The sequence below is a fragment of the Hetaerina americana genome, unplaced genomic scaffold, assembly GCF_022747635.1.
Source record: "Hetaerina americana unplaced genomic scaffold, ioHetAmer1.1.p SCAF_2, whole genome shotgun sequence".
In the NCBI taxonomy this organism is placed as follows: Eukaryota; Metazoa; Arthropoda; class Insecta; order Odonata; family Calopterygidae; genus Hetaerina; species Hetaerina americana.
This window is the reverse complement of record NW_027286763.1, coordinates 67,523,917-67,550,054: the sequence shown is the minus strand read 5'-3', so window position 1 is coordinate 67,550,054 and position 26,138 is coordinate 67,523,917. Positions and strand designations below refer to the sequence as shown.

General features: G+C 36.7%; 1 protein-coding gene across 1 annotated transcript in view; it reads left to right on the top strand.

Moving 5' to 3' along the window:
- The window catches only part of LOC139687560 (serine/threonine-protein kinase 32B), a 538,955-nt gene that overhangs the window by 213,183 nt on the left and 299,634 nt on the right, over nt 1-26,138 (top strand). The window contains exons 4-5 of the mRNA XM_071584772.1: nt 3,709-3,868; nt 12,676-12,713. Coding sequence (XP_071440873.1) covers nt 3,709-3,868; nt 12,676-12,713 — 198 coding nt within the window. The remainder of the gene's footprint in view (nt 1-3,708; nt 3,869-12,675; nt 12,714-26,138) is intronic.

Here is a 26,138-nt window from a genome sequence, read left to right as displayed (position 1 = left end):
GTTCGGGGTTTTATAACTTTGACTGATCATGCAAAAAACTCAAGTCAGGCAGTCTCGCATCAAAACATGGTCCATCTACCCGAAGGAATAATGAACATGGGCTGTTTCGTATTAAAAATCCAAATGTTTTGATTGAGAAACAATTTGCAATACATTTGATGACACAGAGGAAATTGGAGTATCGAGAATGTCTCTCACCAAAAATTAATGCGGGTGAATTGCCGCTCCATTGACTCTAATTTTTTCAAAATGGCAAAATTGGTCATCCGCATAAATCTATCGCCGCACACGCGAAAACACTGCGGGTTCACGCACCTCCCCCACGGGAACCCGCGGCAAGGGCACAAAATGATAACGGCGACTCACGCCCGGCAAAGGGAGGTAGGAGTCTAGATAGAGGGAAAGGAAGTAGTGGAAAGAGGAGGTGGTGAAGGGAGGAGGATGGTCGGATTCCATTTGGATCTTATTTGCCCACGGTTGTTAGGGAGCGGGCGTGGATGACGGGCGGGAAGACCGACGGGTCGGCGGGGGGAGGGCGATCTCGGTCAACCCAAGGGCGGACTGCGGGCAATGGGTGGGCACGGGGTGGGTGAGCGTCCCGGGAAATTGGGACCTATGTTCGTGTGACAAATTGAATGGTGGAGGAAGTATGCGTGTGGCTCAAGTATGAATAAAACGTCGGAAAAAAGCTGATGATAGCAGAAGCGCAGGAGACAGGAGGAGGGTGAAAAATGGGACCGGGTAGCTTGGAGCGGGGGAGAGGTTGGAAATCGAATCTAAATCATAGATAAGGGCAAGGCAGTAGGAAGAGAGGGAAAGGGGAGAAGATGATTCCGCGCCTCTACCCTGTTTTCTAACTTGATCGCTAGAGAGACGCTCCTCTATCTCCCGTTCCCCCAAAACAAACTTACCGTTCCCCACTAAACCCGCGGAGCCTTCCTTTCAATCCTCTCTCTCTTCTTAGTCACCGAGGCTCCCGTCGGGTTCACGATTTGCAGGAGATAAATACCTAATTAAGACGTCCTTTTATACATCATTCACCTGGGAGCTTGTGGATGCGGACCCCCGAGGGGAGATCTTCGTCTCCCGACTGATTCCGTTGCAACAGCGGTCACCAGCGGTCCCATCGCTCGGGTGTACGCCGGCGTCATTATGCTTGCGAGTCCCTCCTCCCCTCGGAGATGACAAACAAGTCGGCCGCACGGACATTGACTGAAGGTCTTGGGCACTCTCCTTGATTTTCAGTTTAGATGGGGGAGATTTGTCGTCCTACCACCGACCAAGTTTCGAAAATTGGTTTGGCGTATCAAATTTTAATTCGTGACTGTGCTAATATTAAGTTATAGTCATCGATGTGATGTCGAGAAGAAGGAAATATAGTTTTATGGACGTATGCCACGCTAATACGCAAGCTTACATAATTAACAGCCGCTAATTATTCATGAAACACAATAATTAGCAGTAACGCTTTTCCTCCACTTCCCATTACCTTTCCCCCTGAATAGAAATCAAAGACTCAAACCTTGCCGACTCATTTTTTTAAAAGTTGTAGAGCCGTATTATTCATAGGAAACTTACGGTCAAAGAAAGAATCGAAAGTGCTGAATCGGCAGTTACCTTTTTTCCGATGCATTGTTTTTGCCTCGATTTAAGTTAGTAAGAAAGGAGATAAATTACCCAAGAGTGCAATGGTGTAGATAAATTTGAAAATATTCCTGCTTATGTTTAACTGTTTCTACAATTTTTTTTCATGGTCGGTGTTTCCTATTAGTTGATATATTCCTTTTTTGTGAGACTTTCATTGCGGAACAGTATTTTTATGACATTAATACTTTTTCCAAACAGTGTGCAATAAATCTTTTCCACGCTAGTCTCAACGTTAAAGTGTGAACTTGGCAATCCAATTACGACAATTGTTATGCTTTTGCCTTAATGCAATTCACACAGCTATTGTTCTTGGCGCTTTGAATTTCAATAATTTACCTTAATTGAAAGGTGCATCAAATGCGGCCTTGCTCTATTCCAGCTAGTTGCAAATTGTCCTAAGACTAATCTTATTAAAGAAATATTCATTCAAAGCTCACAGACTATTATTTATTTTTATTATTTATTATTATTTTATGTATTTATTATTTAATTATATTTTTTCATATACATTATGAAGAGAATCAACAAAATTTGCGCAGATTCAGTGACGCGAATGGAAATTTTTCTTTAGCCAATAATACTTTCCATTGTGATTTTTACCCAAGTAGAAATACTATAAACACATTCCAAGAAGAAAAAGATTGACATTTATTTGATGTTTCCCGGAGGTCCCTAATATCACTTTCTTTTATTGCCCATGCTATCAGCACCATCCGAATTGTGCGATGCGGGGGTTTTGGGTTGATAAAGGTTTAAGAGGTAGAGAGGTGCCGAAAATTCCGAAAACGACGGTGAAATGGTGGGAGCGGCCAAGGGATTGATGCAGTGAGTGATGAGTTGTGGAATTTGTTTCTTAGGATGTTACAAGGGTTCTGAAATATGATTTTATTTTCATCGAACTAGGTAAAAATAAAATATTTTTCTTATTTTATTCCGAACGTCACCACCTTCTAAGACGATAAGGATGACGGAGAACTTAGTTAATGCAAACACTAAAAATTCTAATATGATAGACATTTTTCAATGGGAGAGATTTCAGTCACCAAAACAGGTCGAAAAATAAAACATTTTATGGGGAAGAATAAAAATAATGGTTGCTCCTACTAAGATAAATGCAAAGAGTAATGAGTAATTGTGATCAAAAGAGCGAGTCATATAGTTTCATTGTTTATTACCGTATTTAGCAGCACGTTCAATCTCCTTTTGTCCTATTTCCACCATTTAAAAGAATATAGTATCAGTTTAGTGCATGTATATCCCGCAATTAAATACAAATACAAGACTTTAAATTAAAAATGACTCTACAAATAACCCTTTTTTACTTCAGAAGAATAAATTAAATATATCGTCCCATCTACGGATTTTTTATCATGAAACTGCCTGTTTTTGTATTGAATTTCATGATGCTTCTTCCGCCTCCTGCAATGAATGCGTGTTGAATATACGAAAACAGCGTAGCACATTATTCTTTATGACGTTGAGTAATGGTTATTGGTCCTAAATGAGAAGTACGAAAACTGTTGCTTGCATGCTTACAAAATACGTTGCAATTAAAAGTTTGAGTTACAATTCGTCGAACTCATTCCATTTTTTATGGGAAATCCATGAAAAAACATTTCAACTAGCGGAGTTGACGCAATATCACCGACGAAAATTCGCAATTAATTATCATTTATGACTTGAAAAAAGGTAAATTAAACTACAGTGGAATAAAAACCTGAAAATTTAATTGCAAAACCCAAACTTTTAATTTTGTTGTTTTCAGTTTCATGAATTAATTAGTTTACGTTGCCAATGATCCGGGTGCTGATGAAAATTATTTCGTTTTCGAATTGCGTTCAATTAGTAGTATTTATGAAATAAACTTGAAAAACTGCCACGGACTGTCGTATATTTCAAGGCCTTGAATTTTGATAATAGTATGTTATTGTTTTTTTAATTAATGTATTTATGATTCTCTTGAGATGCATTATTTACTCTGTTAATTCCCCTCAAATCTAGAGGAAATGGATGAAATAATTTTCCGTAAAATTTTAATTTTCTATATATTTCCTTTGGTAGATGAGGAAGATCTCTTCATGGTGTCTGACCTTCTTCTGGGTGGTGACCTTCGCTATCACGTGTCCCAAGAAGTGCCGTTCTCTGAAGACTGCGTTGTTTTATACGTCGCGGAGATTGGATTGGCCCTTGACTACCTTCGCCGGAAACGGATCATCCACAGGTGAGACAATTATAACAATTATAACTATGGCTCCCAGAAAGATGATTGTTTAAATATTCATCGGAAGTCTAATAATATAATTATTTACACATTGAATATTTTATAACATTTTTGTATCTATAAAAAAGGTGATGATACATAAAAAATCAATGATGACCTTAAATGACCAATGTACTTAATGACTTAAATGACCAATTATTTTACGTACTGTTTCCAGCTGCAATTGATCATTAAATCGTCTCACATTGGATGAATAAAAAATAGTTTACGTTGGCTTCAAACCGGATGCTTTTGACGCTTATTTTGTTATTCAAATTGTGTTCAATTAGTGGTATTTATGAAATACGTATACTTAAAGAACTCCGCCAGTGCCCATCGTACATTCCGAGATGTTAAATTTTTATAATAGCATATTATTACTTCTTTTACTACTATATTCACGAATCTCTTGAGATAAATTATTTACTCGATTAATTCCTCCTCAAATCTTGAAGAAATGAATGAAATAATTTTTAACTTTTGCATAAGATTTAAAAATCATCAATTATTTTACACACTGTTTTCAGCTGCAATTGATCATTAAAACGTCCCAATTTGAATTAATGAAAATGAAAAAAACGAACAGTGGCCCTTGTTCAAAAGAACAAAATGGCAAACACATTGCTTGTTATTGTTACTTATTTTATGGATTTGTAATAAGGCACTATTATTTCATCCAATATTTTCTATAATATATGATAAGTATAGACGTACGGGGATTCATCGCGTCGAGGTAATATTTGTTAGTTAAAGATAATTAATTATTTTCCTGTGGTGGCTTTGGATATTTGGCGTTTTGTGAAAGAAATACTGTTTAAAATCCAATGATCTGTAATTGGAAGAAATTGCACTCCCTTCTGCTTATGAGTTGAAAGTAGAAGAAAAAGAATAGTGATAAAGAATTAAGTTATTTTTTACTATCAGATATTATTATATTTCTCTGATCTTTGCATCAGTAATTTACTTCTCATACAAATGAGACAATATTAAAAACGTATGCTAAAATTGAACGAAAATTTCATTCAGTCTGCTGGAACTCTTATGTGAATGTTCGTCGTCAGTTGACATAAAAGTAGGCGAAGTATGAAAATAGATATTGTGTAGGAATACAGTTCTCCAATCTCGCCTTTGAGTTAAGCTTTCCGAGGGGCAGGCGGGAGCGATTACAGCTACATAATAAATGATTTTTGCTCTGTAGGTTCGTAACTAATTAATTTACATGTTCCTCAATATTCTATGCCATTTATTTTGAATCGTCTATATCCAAATTGCATGTTTAATCTGCTGATTCAGATCACATTTTTTGCTGAAGCCTTTTGCAGCGCTCAAATAAACAGATGTTGTGGATTTTTAGAATACTTCACGGATCTGGTACAAAGGTGTGCATGGCTCTAGCAATGGGTGAGGAATGTCATCAGAGAAAATGACTAAATGAAAGATAGAGTAAAAGACCATGGGAATCCAGAATTTTCATTGATCACATATTCTCGAGAAACTTATGATAATGAAACAGGATTGTAAACAATTATAAACAGATTCTCAAATATATGGGCATTTAACTTCACACTCACCTGTTTCTCAGTAACATTGGGTGATCCCGGCAAATGAACCCTTTGCAGATTTAGGAGTACACTAATTTGGTTTCTTGCGCTCCCGTTCAGTGTGACTGCATTCTCGCAGCATCTATTTACTCTTGTTGTTGAGTAACATTAAGGAATACCCGTAATCCACATGGCGCGGGCCCATTTCTCAGACTATTTTCGTTACATGTTTGAGGGCTTCAATGATTTGGAAAGCCGAGATTGTGTTTGATTTCGGTACTGAAACCTCATGTCGTCGATCATATAGTAAAGAGTGCTGTAAGATTTTGCAGTGGACGTGTATAGTAGACGACGATTTGCGTGTATTTTGATGTAACCATTTTTTATTCACGAACAAACGGTGAAAAATACTTGTTTCTGCAGTCATCATGATTCTTCCATCAATCCTTATGTAAATATCAAAAAGAGTTGACCCCTCAGTTGTGAATTATTCGTTATGAAACTGAAGTGAGCTGTTATTAAGGGTAACCCTAGTTTCATCAAAATTTAAAAGATCTCTTCCTTAAACGAAGCACTTACAGTACTTCAAGCAGGCTTACTATTATTCTGTAAGTGTACCAAGATTAGCGTGCAGTAAGCTTGGCAGGTGATGCCTGGCAATGGCTCCTTAACTCCGGGTTGCAAAAACACCGCATTTCGAGTGGTATTCGTATGTTTTGCTGAATGAAATTACTTTCAAAAAGATTCACTCTACCATATTATCTTTCCTTGCTCATCATCCACATCCATGAATAATTTGCGTATAGACCTGCTGATTTTCAGTGGGCAATGCTCAGTGAAATAAAGTGTGGGATGTTCAAATATTATATTTAATAAGGTTAGTTGGTATTGAATTTTGAAACTTTTAAATTTTACTATATCCAAATATGGAACTAGGCAAGTATTTCCACCCAGAGGGAATAATAATGACTATTATATGTTAAATCCTGTAATTATTAGCAGTGCCAGTTTTCCATGTATTGCCAGTAGTTTTGAGCGTATTAAGGATCGTTTTGAAATCTTATTCGGTTAATTTACCATAGCTCTAAAGAGTAAACCGACTACATGAGCTCATATTTAATCAATTTGTAAATCAATAAACAAATAATTTTTCCTCTTTCATTTAATCCCTCCTTCAAAAAAATAAAACAGTGAGTTGGCCTTGTTTTTTAAAGGATCATCAGTTTCACCTGTAAATTCTTCATGCTTATTTTATTCTGTGAACCTTATTGAAATAACTACGCTGAATTTCACTTCGATATACACCAAGTCCTTGGATTGATTTAATATGATCCGTTGAATGGATGAATTTAGGGCACTCTAAGTTAATAAACACTCATATGCTCCAGTGCGGTACTGGTTGTTGACATCCATGACATTGGCGCGACGGTATCCAGGAAATTCATCTGATGGCCCCCGTGATACACCGGATGGTTCTTGAATAATTTTGCAAAATGCCTACAGATTGCCAGGAGGATCGTCAGTAACTAATGAATCGCCATTAATGGTTGATTCATCATGAATCAGCAATATCACCGGGTTAATTTACATTTTGTGAAAGAAGTCGCGGATGAGGATTCCTACCAAAGTATTAATGGTGTTTCACGTGGTCCAGTGTGTATATGAGGCAGTATTGTTTGAAATAGCACGACTCAAATTCACTTCTCTGCTACAATTAATGGAATCCAAGCGTTAATAATGCACCGCCAGTACGACAACATCTTTTATTGAAATATTCATTAGGTGAATGACAAAATTTGAATAGAGAATTAAGTGCTATCAACCCACGTAGACCTACAAAACGATATTAACATGGAGAGTACAGCCAGAAATAATGTGAAGCAGTAGATACAAAGCTTTCAGCATTGATTAACTTAAGCAGGGAGCCATGAGTTAGGCCAATAGTTTTATTATTTGTGTATTTTTACTTATCGAATCACTCAAATGTTATAATTTTTCCCGATATAGTCAGATTTGTCATTGTCACAATTAAAAAATGTTAGTTAACTTTGGTTATCATGCATATTTGAATGTTGCTGGAAATTATTGAACATTTTTCTGATCACGCCCCACAGGACTACATGCGTAGGCAGCAGGATTTGAACTCATCCATTTTAATGTCGAGAAAATTCTAAACCTAGTGAGTTTCTTATCTTTTCTGTGTGTTTCTGTGTTTGTCTGTGTCCACTAGTGTATATATATATATATATATATATATATATATATATATATATATATATATATATATATATATATATATATATATATATATATATATATATATATATATATATATATATATATATACATACGAGGGTCATCCGGAAAGTAGTACCCGTTCGTGCCGCATGAAGTGCTGACGACGCGAGTAGCCGCTGGACGAGGTCAGATAGCTTCAGTGGCTTGTCTGCCTTCTCTGAGCCAAGTTGCGTGACGCTAGCATTGCCTGTGTTGTTTCTGTGATTGTTTACAATGTTTAAAAAAATTGAGAACGCCGCCAGTTGTGAAGTGAGGGCAGTGATTAAATTCCTCAATGCAAGAAACGTTCGCCCATGTGATATTCATCGCCAATTAAAGGAGGTGTATGGAGACAATGTAATGGACGAGTCGTCTGTTCGGCGGTGGTGTCGCAACTTCAACATGGGGAGGGGGAACACACACGACGATGAGCGTTCGGGGAGACCGTCTGTCATTACAGACCAACTGGTGAGCTCAGTTGACGAATTCGTGAGGAACGATCGGCGCGTCACAATTGATGACATCTGTGAGCATTTTCCCAATGTTTCTCGAACAATTGTTCATGAAATTGTTAAACACCATCTGCATTATGCAAAAATTTGTGCAAGATGGGTCCCTCGCGTATCTCAATGAGCTGGCGGCGAAGGACTATGCAGCAGGAATACAGAAACTTGTCACACGTTATGACAAATGCCTTAATTTGCTTGGAGATTATGTTGAGAAGTAGTTTAAAGTATCCTCTTTCAAATAAAATTTTTTATGTTTGTTAATATTTACTTTTGTGTCTTTATTTCACGAACGGGTACTACTTTCCGGATGACCCTCGTATATGTATGTATATATATATATATATATATATATATATATATATATATATATTACATTTATATATATATATACTTATATATGTATATATAACAGGACAATAAGTTTGATACCCCATGCAGCTAAAGTTGTTCCCAGGATCATAAACAAAAGGATAGATGATAGGGCAAATGATTACTTAGAGAAGGATCAGTTTGAGTTTAGGAAAGGGAGAGGTACGCGTGATGCCATTGCAGTAATTGCAGTAATGAGATAATTAATTGAAAGGAATATAGAATACAACCAGGTGGTATTTGCCTGTTTCGTATATTTCTAAAAAGCGTTTGATATAGTGAATTGGGAAAAACTAATGAGTATATTGCAGTAAATAGGAATAGATTGGAGGGAAAGGAGGCTAATCCTTGACCTGTTCATGTCTCAGACTGCTCAGGCGCGAGTGGGGACCGGGGAGTCTGGATGGGCAGTTTTAGGAAGAGGTGTAAGGCAGGGATGCCCATTGTCACCGTTGCTGTTCAACTTGTATGTAGAGGAAATGATTAAAGAGGCATGGGAAGAACTGGAGGTTGGAATGAAAGTGGGCGGGGAATTCGTTAAATCAGTGAGGTTTGCTTATTACCAAGCTTTAGTTTGTCAGTCGGCCAAGGGGTTGTAAGTATGGCAGTGTGAATTGGAAATTCAGTGCGACAGGTATGGGATGAGAATCAATATTAATAAAATAAAGGGTATGCGATTTTCTAGTAAGAAAAAGGCTAAGCTAAACATTAAAATAGGAGGGCAAAAACTAGAGCAGGTAGAATAGTTTACGTATCTCGGTAGTGTTTTGGATCAACACGGTCAAAGTAGTTGGGACATAAGGAAAATAATTGCGCTAGGCAAAGAGGCTTTCACAAGGAGGAGGGAGTTGATGACAGGGACGTTGAGTAAGGATGTTAATAAAAGACTCGTAAAAACTTTGATATGGAGCGTAGCTATGTACGGCGCGGAAACGTGGTAATTGAAACAGGAGGATAGACGTAGATTGGAGGCTTTTGAAATGTGGGTGTGGAGAAGAATGGAGAAGGTGAAATGGACAGAGAAGAAAACAAACGAGGAAGTACTTGGTATGGTGGGCGAAGAGAGGGGTTTGTTGGGAGAAATCCTATGGATGCAGGAAAAGTGGATGAAGGGGGTATTGACCGGCAGTGGGATGTTGAAGACTATAATTGAGGGGAGAATGTTAGGCAAACGAGGAAAGGGAAGGAACAGAATAGGGATGTTGGACGGGATTAAGGGAGGAAGAAAGTACTCAGAGATGAAGAGGGACCTGATGTAGAGTAGTGTCTTTTGTTAGGAGTCACAGAATAATTATTTCGTAGCTGTTTTCTTCCAAAAACCTACCATAACTGGTAGATTACCAAATAATAATGATGTATATATAAATATATGTATACATATGTTTTTTTAGTAAAATAGAGGAAACATACAGGATTTTGGGGTCATTGATAATGATTGTATTACACCTACTTCCGAATCAATGGTTTTAGTGGAAACATGAATTGCTTAATTGTCACTGGTTTAGTATAGAATGTTAACGCATTATTCTTTAATAAATGAAATCAACAGCACGCAAAAAAGAGAATGTAACTCCGCAACCAAATATTTCATTAGGTGTGAATATCCTTCAATGATTCTAGGAAACGTATCTGTAGTCAAGTATGGGGATATAAATTTCTTAATGTAACTAACACACTTGTTATTTGTCATTTTATGATTATCGAAGAATTGACGTTAGAAATTAACATCTAAGATCGATTTGTGATTCAAATATCCATGCTACTTTTGCAGAAGTTGTAACTTAACTTCATTTAAGATCAAAGGGAGAAAACTATTGAAGCTAGTGTTATGAAGACGCACTTCATACTTAGAAAACTACATGAAGTTAAGGAAACAATACCTTCAGTTAAAAAGAGAGATATTATGAAACGAATAGTTTTAAGATGTCATTTTTATCAAATCAATAAGAAAAAGAAACAGCCATAAGCTGTGTAAGTATAAACTTAATGTAGTTTTTTATTTTTTTCTCATTCTGGAGTAGCTTCGGGAATTAACATTCATCTAACTATGACCTACTTCTTTTGTAAAGGTAAACTTTTATTTACTATTTATAAACTATTTTTTTAAGAAACCTTTTACCCAGTTAATAAATATAGCTTTTATACTTTTTTAATACACTAGAATTTTGTTGGGACAGTGTTTTTTTTAATTTTTCTGAATGTTTTACGAAAGGTGAAAAAATTTACTCCGACCTGTTATACTAAATATTCTTTGTATTAAGTGGCAACAGATTTTTGTAACTATCAGTCATTAATGCATGGTAAGTGGCCATAACTGTTATGGCCACTTACCATGTTACCTACACACTGTGCAGCTATGGTGTTAATATGTCCGCTGCCAAACACCATTCTTCGTATCATGAAGATTTAGATGAACTGAATTTCGCCACATCCGGGCGAAATCATTCTAGAAGAGCCGATCCTTTAGTTTCCTTTCCGTATAAGGTTGACCGTCAAAGCCCTTTGGCTTTCCCCACGAGAAATGATACGCAAACACGACGAATATAATTCAAGTCATCGTATGAACCCTTAGTGAAGAGTCTGAGAGGGGAAGAAGAAGATGTTTAAATGAAAGATATGCGCGAACCAGACGTCACTGTTAAAAAATTACGATCAGTTCATAAAATCCTCAATGATTTTACCGCCTTCCGTGTTTACATTCGGATTATCTAATACAGCTATTTTTTTAGTTAGTTGGCCTTGTCTTCACTCATTTACTATAATGCTTTATTAACCATGATATTATGCGATCAAAGTTTCCTATGCAACCAAAATTTTAAATTTTCCGGAGCATTAGAGCAATTCTGATGACTCAGTCATCAATTGGTCCGGCTGAAATTCAATTTCTTTAAAACGAGGGTTCCTGATGTCTTGTACTTTTATAGCTGCACTAGTGTATTTAATATGCTTCATTACACACTTTATACGAGCAATAAAATGTCTTTCACCGCGCAATCACCTGCAACATCAGATATTACAATTGAATTGGATTCCTTTCGGCATCCTCAGTGCATTAAATCCAGAATAGAACTAATTTCATTCGTTAGCACTATGCATATAGTCTTTTTAATTAAACGATGAAAAGGTTAGTAAATTCAGAGGATCATTAGGGCAAAATACTGAGATCGAACATAAATGGTAGGACCTTTCTTTTCCTGATGTAACATTAAATATTTTCTATTGGTTGGGTTTCATTGTTAGTTCAGATTTTTATGTTCGAGAGGAAACTCAATATAGCTCTACTACCATAGTCGCTATAATTTAAAGAGCGCGAAACACATCCAAAAGAATTGAATATTCACGTACTTTTGTTGTATCTTAAAAACTGGGAACATGATATTACTATATGGTAATTGGTTTCACAATATTTCATTATTCAAGTTTCAGTGTTGGTGCTGGGTACTCTAGCATAGTGGTCGCTTGAAATTGGTGGAAGGCATAATAATCTTTGGCATTTCCCTCATGCGTAGTTGAGTAAAATATTTTTGGATGATTGCTTTTCTTGTATTACTTCCAGCCAATTAACCTCCAATTTTAACAGCAGAAGAAATAATTAACCACCAAACCAGGCATAATCTACTGTAGACGTTCCATCGGACCATTAGAATTCAATTCGAGTTAAAAAGCAAATAGTTTTAAAAAAATCGTCGTGAATAAATCAACAACTCGCTAATTCAATTTTGATCAATGTTTTACGAATTTCTCTCCGGCTCGAATATTCATCAATATTCTGCTTTGAATTATTGAAAAAATGGCATGAGAGTGAGACCGGAAGTTTAAAAGTTAACAGTTGATTACACAATTACATTTCGCAGTTTATTTTCATGAAGTTCTAAGAGAGATAATTGTAAAATGTTAGGTTGTTCTGCATTTACTAAAAGTGGGTTCCATTCGTCAGCGGTGAGCTTTCTGTGCATTTGGCTGAAAGATGTCATTCGCAATTTTGAACGAATTTCACTCTCAATATCCGCTTTCATTTAAAGGTTAAAATAAATCTTTCAGCTTCCAATTCATATTTTCAATGTATTTGCAGGGACATCAAGCCTGATAACATTCTTCTGGACGAAGAAGGTAAGTAAAATGTTTGATTTTTCTATTTAAAAAAATTATGTCGTAACGTCCTTTCAGTAATTACTTCTAGATTTTTTCCAATTAAGAATTTTTACCTCAAGGCAGTTTCATCGATGAAAATATTGACTCATCATTATCATATCGTGATTTGGGTTCCAAAATGTGAATAAATCAGGTATTATAGTTCTGCTTTGCCGAGTTCTAAAATCCGAAGAGGAAGACTACACGGTTAACTTAATTTGGCGTGTTAGAACTTTCAGCATGGCTTATACCCCAATTATACAACCAACAAAAATTATATTATAACTAATGTAGATGTAAAAAGTGACATATGAAGAAAATTATGCATTTTACTCGATCGTAAGTTTTTTCGGTCTTCGGTCTTTTGGTTTTTGGTAAATTTTTTCCGTTTGCAATATCCATATAATCCGTAAAAGTTTGCCAAATTGAAAGTTATATTAATGCTAATTCGTGAATTTAAACAACTTTTTATCGATTATTTCGGTTTTGTTTCATTTGAATCATAAAATATATTAAAATATGCAAATTTTGAGCTTCAATATTAACAGGTACAGCCTCATTATTTGTTTTATTCCTATATTATCCTATTGTCAATAAAAATAGGATAATATGTATTTGAAATATATATTGTCCCAACATTATTATCAATAGTATTAGGATAATATATGTATTACCTTTATTTTATATAGCTGTTAAGTTAAGAAACGGGTTCGATATGCAAAATATGAGGAATAGGTTTTTCCCCCATTTTCTTTATTCCTTCTTATATCCGCCCCTGCTAAATGGTTCGCCAGGGTTTAATATAAATATTCGCATGACAAAATGTTTTTAACTTACTTCCATGCAAGCATCATGGAAAGTGGACTGAAATGATAACCACAATCATAAATTCAAAACAAGTAATGAAGGAAATTCTTTAAAAAAGGACCAACCAAACAGAAACAGTTACCCTCTCAGAGATGTGGAAAGGAGATGGAATATGAAAAATACAAAGCCTTAGTATTAAACTTAAATTTCCCCTTGCATATTACGAAGGTAGCGTTTTGGATAGAATTCTCTCAACGATAATTCATGGTTTGAGCGGAATCGCGAAGAAAGCCCGCTTGATTCATAAAAAAATTGGTACACGAATTCAAAGCGTCGAGTGTTACTGAAAGTGTACGTTACGTTAATATAAAGTATTTGTAGAATATTACTTAATGTTGCTTCATTCTGAATTAACAGGTCTGGCAGTATTTAAGCAATTATCTGAGCAGACATTTTTACTAGTGTTTCAGGGAGTAGTATGGATTCAGGGGTATAGAAAATGAGAAACTAAAAATCATCAATTTAAATTATAATTGAGGTCCTTTACTTCTGACGTGATTTTTCACCAATTTTTTAAGGTACTCCCTCTGAAGGAAATTAAATAAATAAGTTCTTATTCCTTATTTCTGGTGTGATTCATTCAATATTATTTGTATATTTTTCAGAAATAATTCACGCTTAACTATTCTTATTCTGTCACTTATGACCCGTATAAAGCTGCCATGCAGTATGAAATACAAGTTGATATGAAGTTTGCTGTTCTAGGGAAAATCCTATGAGAACAGTTTTAAGTACCAGTAAAAAAATATTTTGACGGATTTAAACTACGTAACCATACATTTTGAGCCCTTATATTTAATATGCAATTAGTAATGCGATAATTACAAAAATGCGACACAGGAGAGCCATTCTATTCATAAATGTAGGAGGTATAATGCAACATTTCGATTAACTGGATTACATAATGATTTTATCAAAGAAATATGGGACCAGCAATGCATAAAGTTTTTGCCAAACAAGTTTATTTCTATGCAAGAAATGGAGAAGCCGAGATTTTTTCAAGCATTCATTTCTAATTATAATTTTTATCTTCGGAGTTTTCTTCCGTTTCCTCGTTGCCTGTGAAAGCAAGCCGTGGAATAGAGGCGCAGTAAATTAATTACTCGTTTTCAAAACTCCGAGGTGATCCGCAAAAATAACATGGCACTCGAGATGATAACGAGGTAGGTACGGAATCTTTTCTTCTTCGGTTAGTAATCTGTCGCTTGGTTTGCATTTTTCCATTGGATCTATCTTCAGAATATTTCTCCATATCCACGTACATATTTCATCTTCAGTGTTTTCCCCATGTATTTCTTTCACTTTCTCCCTCTGCAATAATTCTTTACGTTAATTATACTTCTAGCCAGCTCCTCTTCTTTTATGTCGCGTCAATTCATTCTTCCTTCCTTTGCTGCAGCGTTTTTTATATACGAGGGTCATCCGGAAAGTAGTACCCGTTCGTGCCGCATGAAGTGCTGACGACGCGAGTAGCCGCTGGACGAGGTCAGATAGCTTCAGTGGCTTGTCTGCCTTCTCTGAGCCAAGTTGCGTGACGCTAGCATTGCCTGTGTTGTTTCTGTGATTGTTTACAATGTTTAAAAAAATTGAGAACGCCGCCAGTTGTGAAGTGAGGGCAGTGATTAAATTCCTCAATGCAAGAAACGTTCGCCCATGTGATATTCATCGCCAATTAAAGGAGGTGTATGGAGACAATGTAATGGACGAGTCGTCTGTTCGGCGGTGGTGTCGCAACTTCAACATGGGGAGGGGGAACACACACGACGATGAGCGTTCGGGGAGACCGTCTGTCATTACAGACCAACTGGTGAGCTCAGTTGACGAATTCGTGAGGAACGATCGGCGCGTCACAATTGATGACATCTGTGAGCATTTTCCCAATGTTTCTCGAACAATTGTTCATGAAATTGTTAAACACCATCTGCATTATGCAAAAATTTGTGCAAGATGGGTCCCTCGCGTATCTCAATGAGCTGGCGGCGAAGGACTATGCAGCAGGAATACAGAAACTTGTCACACGTTATGACAAATGCCTTAATTTGCTTGGAGATTATGTTGAGAAGTAGTTTAAAGTATCCTCTTTCAAATAAAATTTTTTATGTTAGTTAATATTTACTTTTGTGTCTTTATTTCACGAACGGGTACTACTTTCCGGATGACCCTCGTAGCTTAGGGTGTTATTTTTTTCGCAGGATCCTTGTGTGGGCTTTCTCACATACCCAATTTGTTTAACCCTCTAAATCAACACAATTTCAAAGCTTCCAGTTTTCTAAGGTTTGCTGTTCTTACATTATTTATTTCACTTCCACACAAAAAAGCTCTTCACGCTAAGGTCTTTAAAGAATTATTTTCTTTTGAATAAGTTTACATTATTGAATGTTAAATATTCAAATTTGTCATTAAAAGAGTTTACTCTGCTTTATTCTGAGGATTATTTTCTTTTATTTTAATATCTAAATATGTAACTTTTAGCACAGTAACTAGAACATCTCCCTGATTCGTCGTGTAGCATTTTGTTTCCTTAATTTAAGATTCTTTGTCTATTTTTGTATCTAGTTCCATATTAATCTTCTGACTTAATGTGGTTTTTAATTCCTCAAGGATTTCCTTGAGCTCTCTCTCGTTATTCACCATAACAGCAATATATCCTTAAATTGCATCGTGACGGTCTTTGTCCCCTGTATGTTTTACTCCCATTTCCTCTTCCAAACGATCCTTTCATCGTTTTGTCACTTCATTGAGATCTTTTTGAATGTATAGTTTGAGTAGGTGTGGTGAATGATATACAGCCCTACATACAGGATAATGCATTCCTTTACATATACATCAATTTAAAATCTTTGCAGCTTACTGCAGTCTTTTTAACCTTGAAAGTTCTTAAATTTAATCTTTTTTTCTTTACATCTATATTAAATAAAAATATATTGATTACTAGGTTCGCGTCAACATGTCAGCGGCTGCGGGAACGATGTATTCAGTCATTGGAGTTATTTTGTTCGCTGGAAAGCCTTTGTTATGCTCAACTTTATGAGTTATACATCTTGAAATTGCTATGCACCGAATATATAAATCTTTGTCGCCAAATATGCTGAGCCGAATAAACAGTGATTCGATTTGCTAACAATTCCACAAGCGGACAATTATGTCATCCAGTATATTCTGAGAAAAGATAATAAACTGCGTTTTTCGTGCAACTGTTTTTTAATGTTTCCTGAAAAAGTAACGGTTTTTTCACCCATGGTGAACACAGATCAAGTTCCGCTCCCATATGTATCGTCATTTGGCTTGCCATTTTGGCCAGCCATATTCATGTTGCATAGATAGCAGTGGAGTGGCAAACTGGTACCATGTACGTCAGTCGTGTACGTAAGCTCGGGCGATTCTATGCCGTCAGAGTGAACCCTCTCATTACTATGCATTCCTACGGTTAAGGATCATTTAAAGTATTTCAAAAATAGTAAACTCAACACTTATGCATTCATACTATCTTATTGTAGAGTTATTTTGCATTTTTTCATATCATGCTGTTTAAAAAATTAAATATTTTGCTATTGAATGCAAATTCGGGTAGAGGCGTAATGAAAGAAAGAATGATTTCGGCCTCATACTTTTACCATTAGGGACAATCTATTTTCATCATTGTTAATTATGAGGAATATTCCTCTGGCTCATATGATTTTATTTCTGTCGCATTGTTTTATGAGGCTGGATATTGCTTGGAATCTTTAAGTTCAACTCCTTGTTCCGAGAGGAGAAAAATGAGAATCTAGCTACGAATTGGTTTAACAATTAATGAAAGTATTCTAAAACCCTAGACTTGTTCAGTTATTCTAAACTTAAAAGAATCAATGTTGTTTCAGCTCTTGGTATTTCGCGACAGGATATGAGTTGACAGTTATCCGGTAAAATAAAGGTGTCCTGTTACATTTCTACCAACTTTTTTTTGGCTAAAATATTTATTAATACGATTTTCAGTTATGATTGCCTTCTCCTGGCTTTCATCTTTTACAGCAATCCACACCAACTTTTTACCCTCCTCTTACAGATAAATTATTGGGTTTTAGTTATCAATGGAATGAATGCATGTGTTATAGGAAGACAGTAACATTTAATGAATAAGGTGGAAAAATCCTTGGTTGAAGGAAGTTTGGGATTTAATATTCTCAGTTAAAGAACTGCTATACACTATGAACTGAGTAGAAGAGGGCAAACTTTATCGTATCCGGCAAGCTATAGAATGTTTGAGTACCTTCAGTTTCAATTTTTACACGGTCTTTCTCGCCCATGGAAATAGAATTGAAAATATTATATCATTGAACTTTTAAACGAAATAGATTGCCAAATGTTTTCCCTCCCCTTGCACCCTTAAACGCGATTCCCTTGACCTTGACTCCCTAGGTATTGCTATGCAGATTTATGTGCATTTCACGAGTGATTAATGCATCCATAAGGGAGTGGGAAAACATCGCAGATGGGCTTACCGGAGTTTTAAGACGGGGCGTCCTAATCAAGTGCAGCAAAGCGTGATGCTCCATTAATCTACCAATGCAATTCATGTAAGGCCTGAATCGGTCGAGGTCAGTACGATAGCATGAGCAATGATTGCGCGGGAATTGAAATATAAAAATCATCGTGTTCAGCATTGGAGAGAAACAACCCGTTTCGGGCCACAGTGTGTGTTCGCCCGGTTTTCCCCCAGGATTCAAGGCATGAGATCGATCAGGAGGTAGCTTTAAGCCTTTGGAAGGGAAAAAACAGATATATCAGGATTGTTGATGAGTCCTGCGTGAGTGCGATTAAGATTTTTCCCCCCTGCGCTTGACACGGTGCCAGGACCTCTTAAGGATAATTGGGCGCTACCTCTCAATGTCAACCCTTCAACCTTACCGACCCTGATGATTCACCAAGCGTGTAATAAGTGAGCGCGTAATGCTTCAAGTTTCAGTATCTTTGGGAGAATTCTTGTCCTTGGAAACCCGTTGAATAAAAAAAAAACGTCCCTTGTAAACTAGCTGTGTGAATTGTAGCATTAATTTCCCTCCCTTAAGCATCAATGCTCTTGGTTTATCTCGAACATATTCAGGATTGCCATTAAATTGCATTTTTTCCGGTACATGGTTTTTGCTGGCAAATTATAACAAGATTTTACGATTGAATCTTCTCCCAAATACTTATCTATTTGTGAAAGGATTGATTTTTTGCTGTCTCCTGTCGGCAGGACACACCTGTACAAGATGTTGATATTTCAGTTTAATGCATAAATAACTCTAGAAAGAAAGCTTTAAGTTGTTGATAAAAAATTGACACCGAGAAATAATTTTTAATAAATTTCAATGCTTTTGTACACAGAATTATGAGGAATTTGTAAATCCTGTAGTGGGTTTAGTCTTTGGATTTTGACTTATTTCTTCGTTCAACTCTGTTAAAACGCCTGCAAATAATTCTCAGCACACAATGAGCAGCTCTAATTTGCATGCTCCTGATCTGTTATTTTTTACTGTCGGTTTGACATTTTTCATTAAGCTACAGTTTTTCACTTCGGTAATTGGGTAATCATTTGGTGCAAGAAACACATGAAATAGTATTCTGCATCACATCTGGTTACAGGAAGTATTACCCTTCTTTGGATCAAGACCCGTTTTCCTTCCCGTTCCCGCTGGAACCCCACGATTCGTGGAAAGACTAAGTAGGATCAGAATATGGCAAATATTTCTGCTACTACTTCTCAGAGTTGATAGGAGATAACGATTTCTCCTTTCCTCTTCACGCAGCGTTTGAGTCTCAACTGTGTATTTTTAACTGGCGAAATTTGTATATTTGAATATACATATATATATGTACGAAAGGAAAGAGAAGACCGAGAAATGGTGGAAAAGCATGGGAAAGGTGTTGGAAGTAAAAGAAAATCATGCTGATTTACAAGGTATGCCTTCAATCAGCATGGGCTGGTTAAGCTTTGTAAAATACTCATAAAACCTACCTCTATTGTAAGAAATTCCCTACAATTCTCCCCTGCCGACTCGCTTTGTGTCAATTTTGGTCAAACTCATTCCGCGTGTTGAGGGTGAGGAGTGTACATGTGTGCTTCCTGTGTTTGCGTGTCTTGCGTTCGTGTGCGAGTGAAATTTAAAGAGAAGTGTTTCAGGTAAAGACGTGTTGTACATCTATTTACTCGCCTGCTACCCTGGCACCTGTCGGGGCGCCGACGTGAAGTGACAAGGGGGAAGGGCTTGAACCTACCTTCTCTCTCCCCGCAAATCTACCATTTGCTCTTGTTCCGTATCTGCTAATCCAAATATTGCTCCTCCACTGGCTTTCTTTTTGATCTCCTCTTGTCCTCTTTCATCTACTCTTGTACCGTCACTCAATTTTGGCAAAATGAAAGGACGCAATGTATTCTTCCACCAGATTCTTATTCACATTCAGCCAGTTTCAAAGCGTAAGGATGCGTCCTCACTTAAGTTATGATTTACCTCACGAATCCAAGCAGATGATACATACTTTCAAGTTATGATAGCCAGTGAAAATTTCCAAACTGGAAAGTTAATTAATTTAAAACCAAGACTTTACGCTGAAGTTAGGAGGATAAGTTAAAAATAAATCTGGGTATATACGTGAATGGAAACATGGAACAATTTAGCTAAGGATTTGAGTAGATTAATTTCTCTCAAGAAGGGAGGCAATATACAGATGGTAGGTAGAATAGGTTATACGGAAAAGGATTCTTATGATTAGATTAGTAGATTAGCGTATTAACGCGTAATACCCTTGACACAACAGAATACAATGCAACAATTTCAGAGTGTAAAAATCATTCGTCTTGACTGGGATTCGAACCCAGATCCCTCAATATCCGGTCGAGTGCTTTAGCCAATTAAGCTACCGAGGCGTCCTCTTAAACTCTGAAATTTTGGGGCTTTTAAAGGAACTAGATGTTGTGACGAAATGCCGTACATAAAATGTCACAGGCATTCGTATTCGTGCGCGAGGCGCCACAGTCCACGAGGTTAAAGCCAACTTTAAACACTTATGGCGTTTATCCTTTGACAAATTCCTTTGTAATGCGCATTAGCGGATGACTCCGTTAAAAGTTACTGTTGCGGCATCTCCCGCAGTTTCTTTGGACAACAGAATAGTTGATATTTATGGGAAACGTGAGTGATAACATCAGGACAGGAAGAATTAGATGTTTTGGAAGTTTGGTGTTGCAGAATAGTGATGAAAACAAAATTGGCAGGCTGTGATAAAGAATCCTTCGAAGGTAAAGAGGGAAGTTGATAGAAGCCACTGGAGTGGAGATGAAAACTGATTGGGTACATTCTCACAACCGTCTGCTGAACGCCCTATTGAAAGGAAACAAAGAGCGTAGGAAGAGGCCCGGAATAAATTATAAAGAGCAAACATGAAGACCTATAGTATGAAAGAATGAAGAAATTGCCAGGTAACGGATAGTTTTAAGACTACGAGGGCTGCTCAATAAAGAGTGATCATTAATTTTGTATTATCTATCATTTTAAATGGTGGATGTTATGATATATTGATAGTTTAATGTTTATTTTATATTTGGCACAAGTTTCATTGAGTTAACTTTATGACAGCGGTAGTCTTAGTAATATGAAATATATTTTGTTCGCCTGCGGCGAATATTGCGTAACCATGCGATCCTGCATTGAAATTTTGCTTTCTTCTCGTAAATTATCACACAATGGCTATTTAATGCTACAAAATAATTAGAAGTCTGTTTTTTCCAAGTACTGATAGAAGATGGTTTTAAATACTTAAAGATAGGAGGCAATGAATGTCTTAGGACGGTGAACACGGAGGCACACTCACTGCTCTTACGGAAGGAAGCATTGACACTACTGCGGCCATTTTGATAGAATATCGTCGAATGAATTATGGGCACTTTCTCAAATATAGAAAGTTTAATTGTATGCCAGCCACATCCTGGTAACATATTTAATGCACAAGAGATATATTGAGCGTGATGTGTTCCGCAATATTGGGATATTTTCTCAAAAATCAATGCTAAGGGAAAATCAATCAAATGTTTCTGATCCTCTCAATAGACCTAGCTTTATTAGACTTATATCTGTTCCCCGATTAGATGATTTTTTCACAGATTGTAATTGTAAAGCGTTTTTCAATCATTAGAGGCACATGCTTTAAATTAAAGCGGCTGCCACTGTCGTTACTCTGAAGTCAAATCAATGAAACTTGTACCACATGCAAATTTCATGTTATCCTAGCAGTATAATACATAATTAAATTGCCTTAATAGTAATCTATGTGAATGAAAATGTATAATCACCCTTTATTTATTAACCCAATCATTTTAATTATGACACATGATAATATCCAGTTTCCGATGCATCACATTTAGTTGCATTATTCATCGTTTTTTCTGTTCAATATAGAAACAGAATACCCTGATCTTTCTATATTTTGCTCCTCTGATTTCATCCGAACCATCATATTTTACTCAGTAGCAAATTGCTTTCCTGAATTGCTTTCAACAGTTCCGCGATTGTTAGTTGAAAGCAAAGAATTAAATAATCATAAGATAAATAGTTAATCCTCTATAAAGAGGAATGACCTTAGGTTTTTTTCTTTCTAAAGAGAAAGTTTGGCCTTCCAAATACCGGCAACGATATATTATTGTGAAAATTAGAATATCACATTTTTATTCCTGACTGACATTTTTTATACTGGCCTATGAGTTCATTATTGATTACAACTCGGGGACGTGCAATCACCCAACTTAAAAAATGAATTTCGTATAAAATTTGTGCTTTACTTTCATCGGCCCACTCTTAATACCACTTAAATGCTTCCTTTTTTGTTTGTGCTCCTTATACGTAGACTAAAATTACTACCAACAAATGTTTTGTGAATTTTTTCAAAAACATGTTTGTTTTGTGCTTGTTACTGTAATAAAATATCTCTTCAGTAGGTTACATATTACTTTTGCCAGAAGAAGGGAAAGTGTTGTTTTGTCGATGTTTCCCCGAAATACGGGGTTGAGACCCATAGTTTAAACACGTTTATTTGCATAATTTCACCAGTGTTCGAATAAAACCCACGGCCTTTCTTTCTCGGTTTTGCCCTTAACCTTCGATAAGGGAGTTACTCGGGTATTATTTAGAGATTTTTTGTAGCCCCTAAATTTGAACCTTTTATTTTCGTTTCTCTTAATTTTTTACAACGCCGTGACCCTATGAACCTTAAGGTCTCTATTAAGCCCATAATAAAATCTCTTTTTTGTCCTCACGTCGGTATAAATCCACCGACCGCCTTTCTTTTCCGAACCCTTCCTCCTTTCTCTTTTTACCTCTCTGTTCATTCTCTTTTATCCCTTTTATATCGTCGACATAACCCACTCCTTTCGCCACCCTAGCCCCGCTTCGCATGTCTTGGCACACTCTCTTCCCAACCCTTATCCCTTAAAAACCCTCCCGTAGTCCTTATCCCTTCGCGTCAATTGCCCTCCACTCCAGATTCACGCAGCTCAGAGCCCTTTCACGCATTCCTGGAGCCGTAGCTCACAACGGAATCGGTTCCCGGCTCCATCTCAAGGCCTGAATTATGGGGAGTTTGCGTTCAGAACTTCGCTAGACCTGAGTCAACTCATAGTCTTCTTGTAGGCTGACTCCGAGGGTACCAAGAGAAGTAAAACCTTAATATTTTATCGTTAGAATGACCTGAGTCAGTGATCGTCTCATACGGGAAACCAAAGTGACCTGTGCAATAGTTATTGGTTCTCTAGTTGTGTAAATAAACGGATATTAGCCTTTAACGGTAAAATTTTAGTAATGAAGAGTAAAAAATATCATGCAGGGCCCTATAGGGCTCGAATACTACAGATTTGGGTAAAACTACTTCAATTCAGCTAGATACTAAAACTCAGCTAAATAATGGCATTTGAAGGCGTTGAAAAAATTAAATAATGAGCTGACTTTTCCCTATCGCTTATTTCACCTTTTGGAAGACTATTCGCTAAATAAATAAAAGAGTAAGCACTTCAGTGTTTGGAGTTTACGTCGTCGTAACATCAGGAAAATTCAGCGCTGATTTTTAACACGTCCTTTCCCGTAAGAAATGCTTCTGAAAAGATTATCCGATTGAGGTTAACTCAGAAAATACAATCATGCGTTTAGGCACAGTATGCCACAGGACCTCCGGTAGTCTCAAAAGGACATGCTGAAAAGAATTTTACCACTGAAACGTGGTTGGACGGCTATGGCGTAAATTCCGTAGTTTCATATGGTGAATCAAATACCGTTGACATGGAAAGAGTTAGAAAAAAATGAATCCCTTTGTCACCGAGTCTCGCCGGTAGAGACAAAATATTAGGGTAATATATTTTCGGTAGCAATCGGGATCGCTCAGCGACGCACGTGGTCTTTGGGTGGATTTCCCGGCCGTCTCGCTGCCGTTTTGCGGTTCCACGCCAGCCTCCGGTGATTGATTCTCCGCGGGACGTGCGATGTGATCGATTCCGACTCCTACGTCCTGCCGTATCGGAGGTTTTGAAAAATTGGGACTGGCTGTCGAAATCACCCGCGGCTTGTGAGCTCCCGCTGGTAGTCACTAGGACTATCGGATATTTCGTTGGGCCCTCCCGTTGCTATTGGTTATTTACTTCTCATTTACTCTACCCGAGATCAATTTTCACGGGGTATTCATAGAGAACCGCACAGTGAAAGTCGTGAAACCTTCAAAACCTTAAAAGAGAGATTTTTTTTGTTGGCGAGTGAAGCATTAAAGTGCGCAATGCAGATCTATGCCTTCATTTTTTTCAAATAGGTTATAAAACTAGCCTCAATGAAGGACCTTACTGCAAGAATATTGCGCATCATGAAGTAATTCACGTGGTGTGACCAGATGACATAGAACTTTGGGAGTTGCTAATGGCCAACGGACGTCCCAATGGAAAAATGCCGCCACCAAACAAGTTGACATTTAGCTATCCTTTAAGATTTTTGCTCCATATGAGCTTTCATAAAATGGCTAGTGCTTGTGTCATTCTGTACCATTTCGCGGCTATATTTTTCGTTCGTTATCCGTGGAAAAGCAGATGACTAATATGGCGCAATACGCTCTGCAATGTTTTCTCTGAAGTTTATACTTGTTCCACTATGTGATTTAGTGGCTATTCACGATTCTCACGAAACATTATCCCTGTTATTGGGAAAATACATTGCCCAATAATATAAACAAATACGATCTCTATAAAATGGGATGCTAGAGCTTTTTGTGTCCGTATAATGGAAATAGATACCGAGTCATATTGCCATTTATATTTTTTTAACAATTTCCATCGGGTTTCCCTGGCGTTTAAAGGAAAATTTTACATATTTTTCCACAGTAGAGTGATCTTCCCTCTGAGGGTAAAATAGTAATACAAAGTTCATTTACAAGCCATCATTAAACATTCAAGAGTATATTCTTGCTTCTTAAGTGTGCTTCTACTCATGAAGAGGGCAAATATGTCGCTAAGCAAAGGATAAAGGAAACTTGTCACTCTAGAGGTCTAGGTACGATGAGAATCACCCAGGTGTCTCACATTTTGATATTTGTTTTGTTAGCCCTCGTGTTCTTCGGGATTGAACTTTGGGAAATATCGACAACCCCTGAAATCGAAAATAGGAAGATTAAAAGGTAGGATGAGTGTGCACGTTCTTGGCTGTTTGTGAGTTCATTAAAATAATTAATCGTATTGCACATGTTTACGGATCTACTAGAAATGGTGATTACGATAAGGTTGTGGATCCTGATGTGTTCTCGTTTTGTCTTTACCGTTAAATTTGAAGTTATGAGCGTGGCCTAAGAAATACCATTCCATTAATTGGTTGAAACAATATCAAGAGGTAATTTAAGTATTTCCGGTTGCCTGTATCTTTCAAGCATATTCAATCGTTATCAATGCTCATATGATTTAAGTGCAGATATTTTCAATTTACTTCAAATAATATTAATATAGTTTAACTTTCCTGGTAATAGAAGACATGGAGTAGCAAAGGAATCAAAATAGAAAATCTTTAATGCTTCATTTTCATGAAATTTGGAAGCTGAGACTTAAAAAAATACTTTATTACTTTGATTTTCTGGTACATCATATTTTTTAAAATGATAATAATTATTCATTTCAACTCAATAAATACATCTTAGAACCAAGAATCTTTTTTGATGTACTAAGATGTAGTAAATGGTTTCATGTTTATGTATATTTCTTCACTTGCGCTGAAAAGCGTATCCCTATTAATACTGTCTACCCAGTTAAAGCATACAATTAGTTGGAGAGTGAGAGTACAAGGCATCTTTAAGCTTCTGCAGTAGAATTTTAACTGAGCAGAAGTAACAAGAAGTGCTCAGTGAGATATTGGTTGGCATTCAAGAAGAATGTTTTATTATGCATGCAACGGCTTAAATGAGCAGCGTTGGAATTTCATGCACGCCAAAATGGCAATTTTAATAAAACAGTTTTCATGTCGGATTCTTCAATACATACTCGTATGCCCATGTAGCAAAATCTAC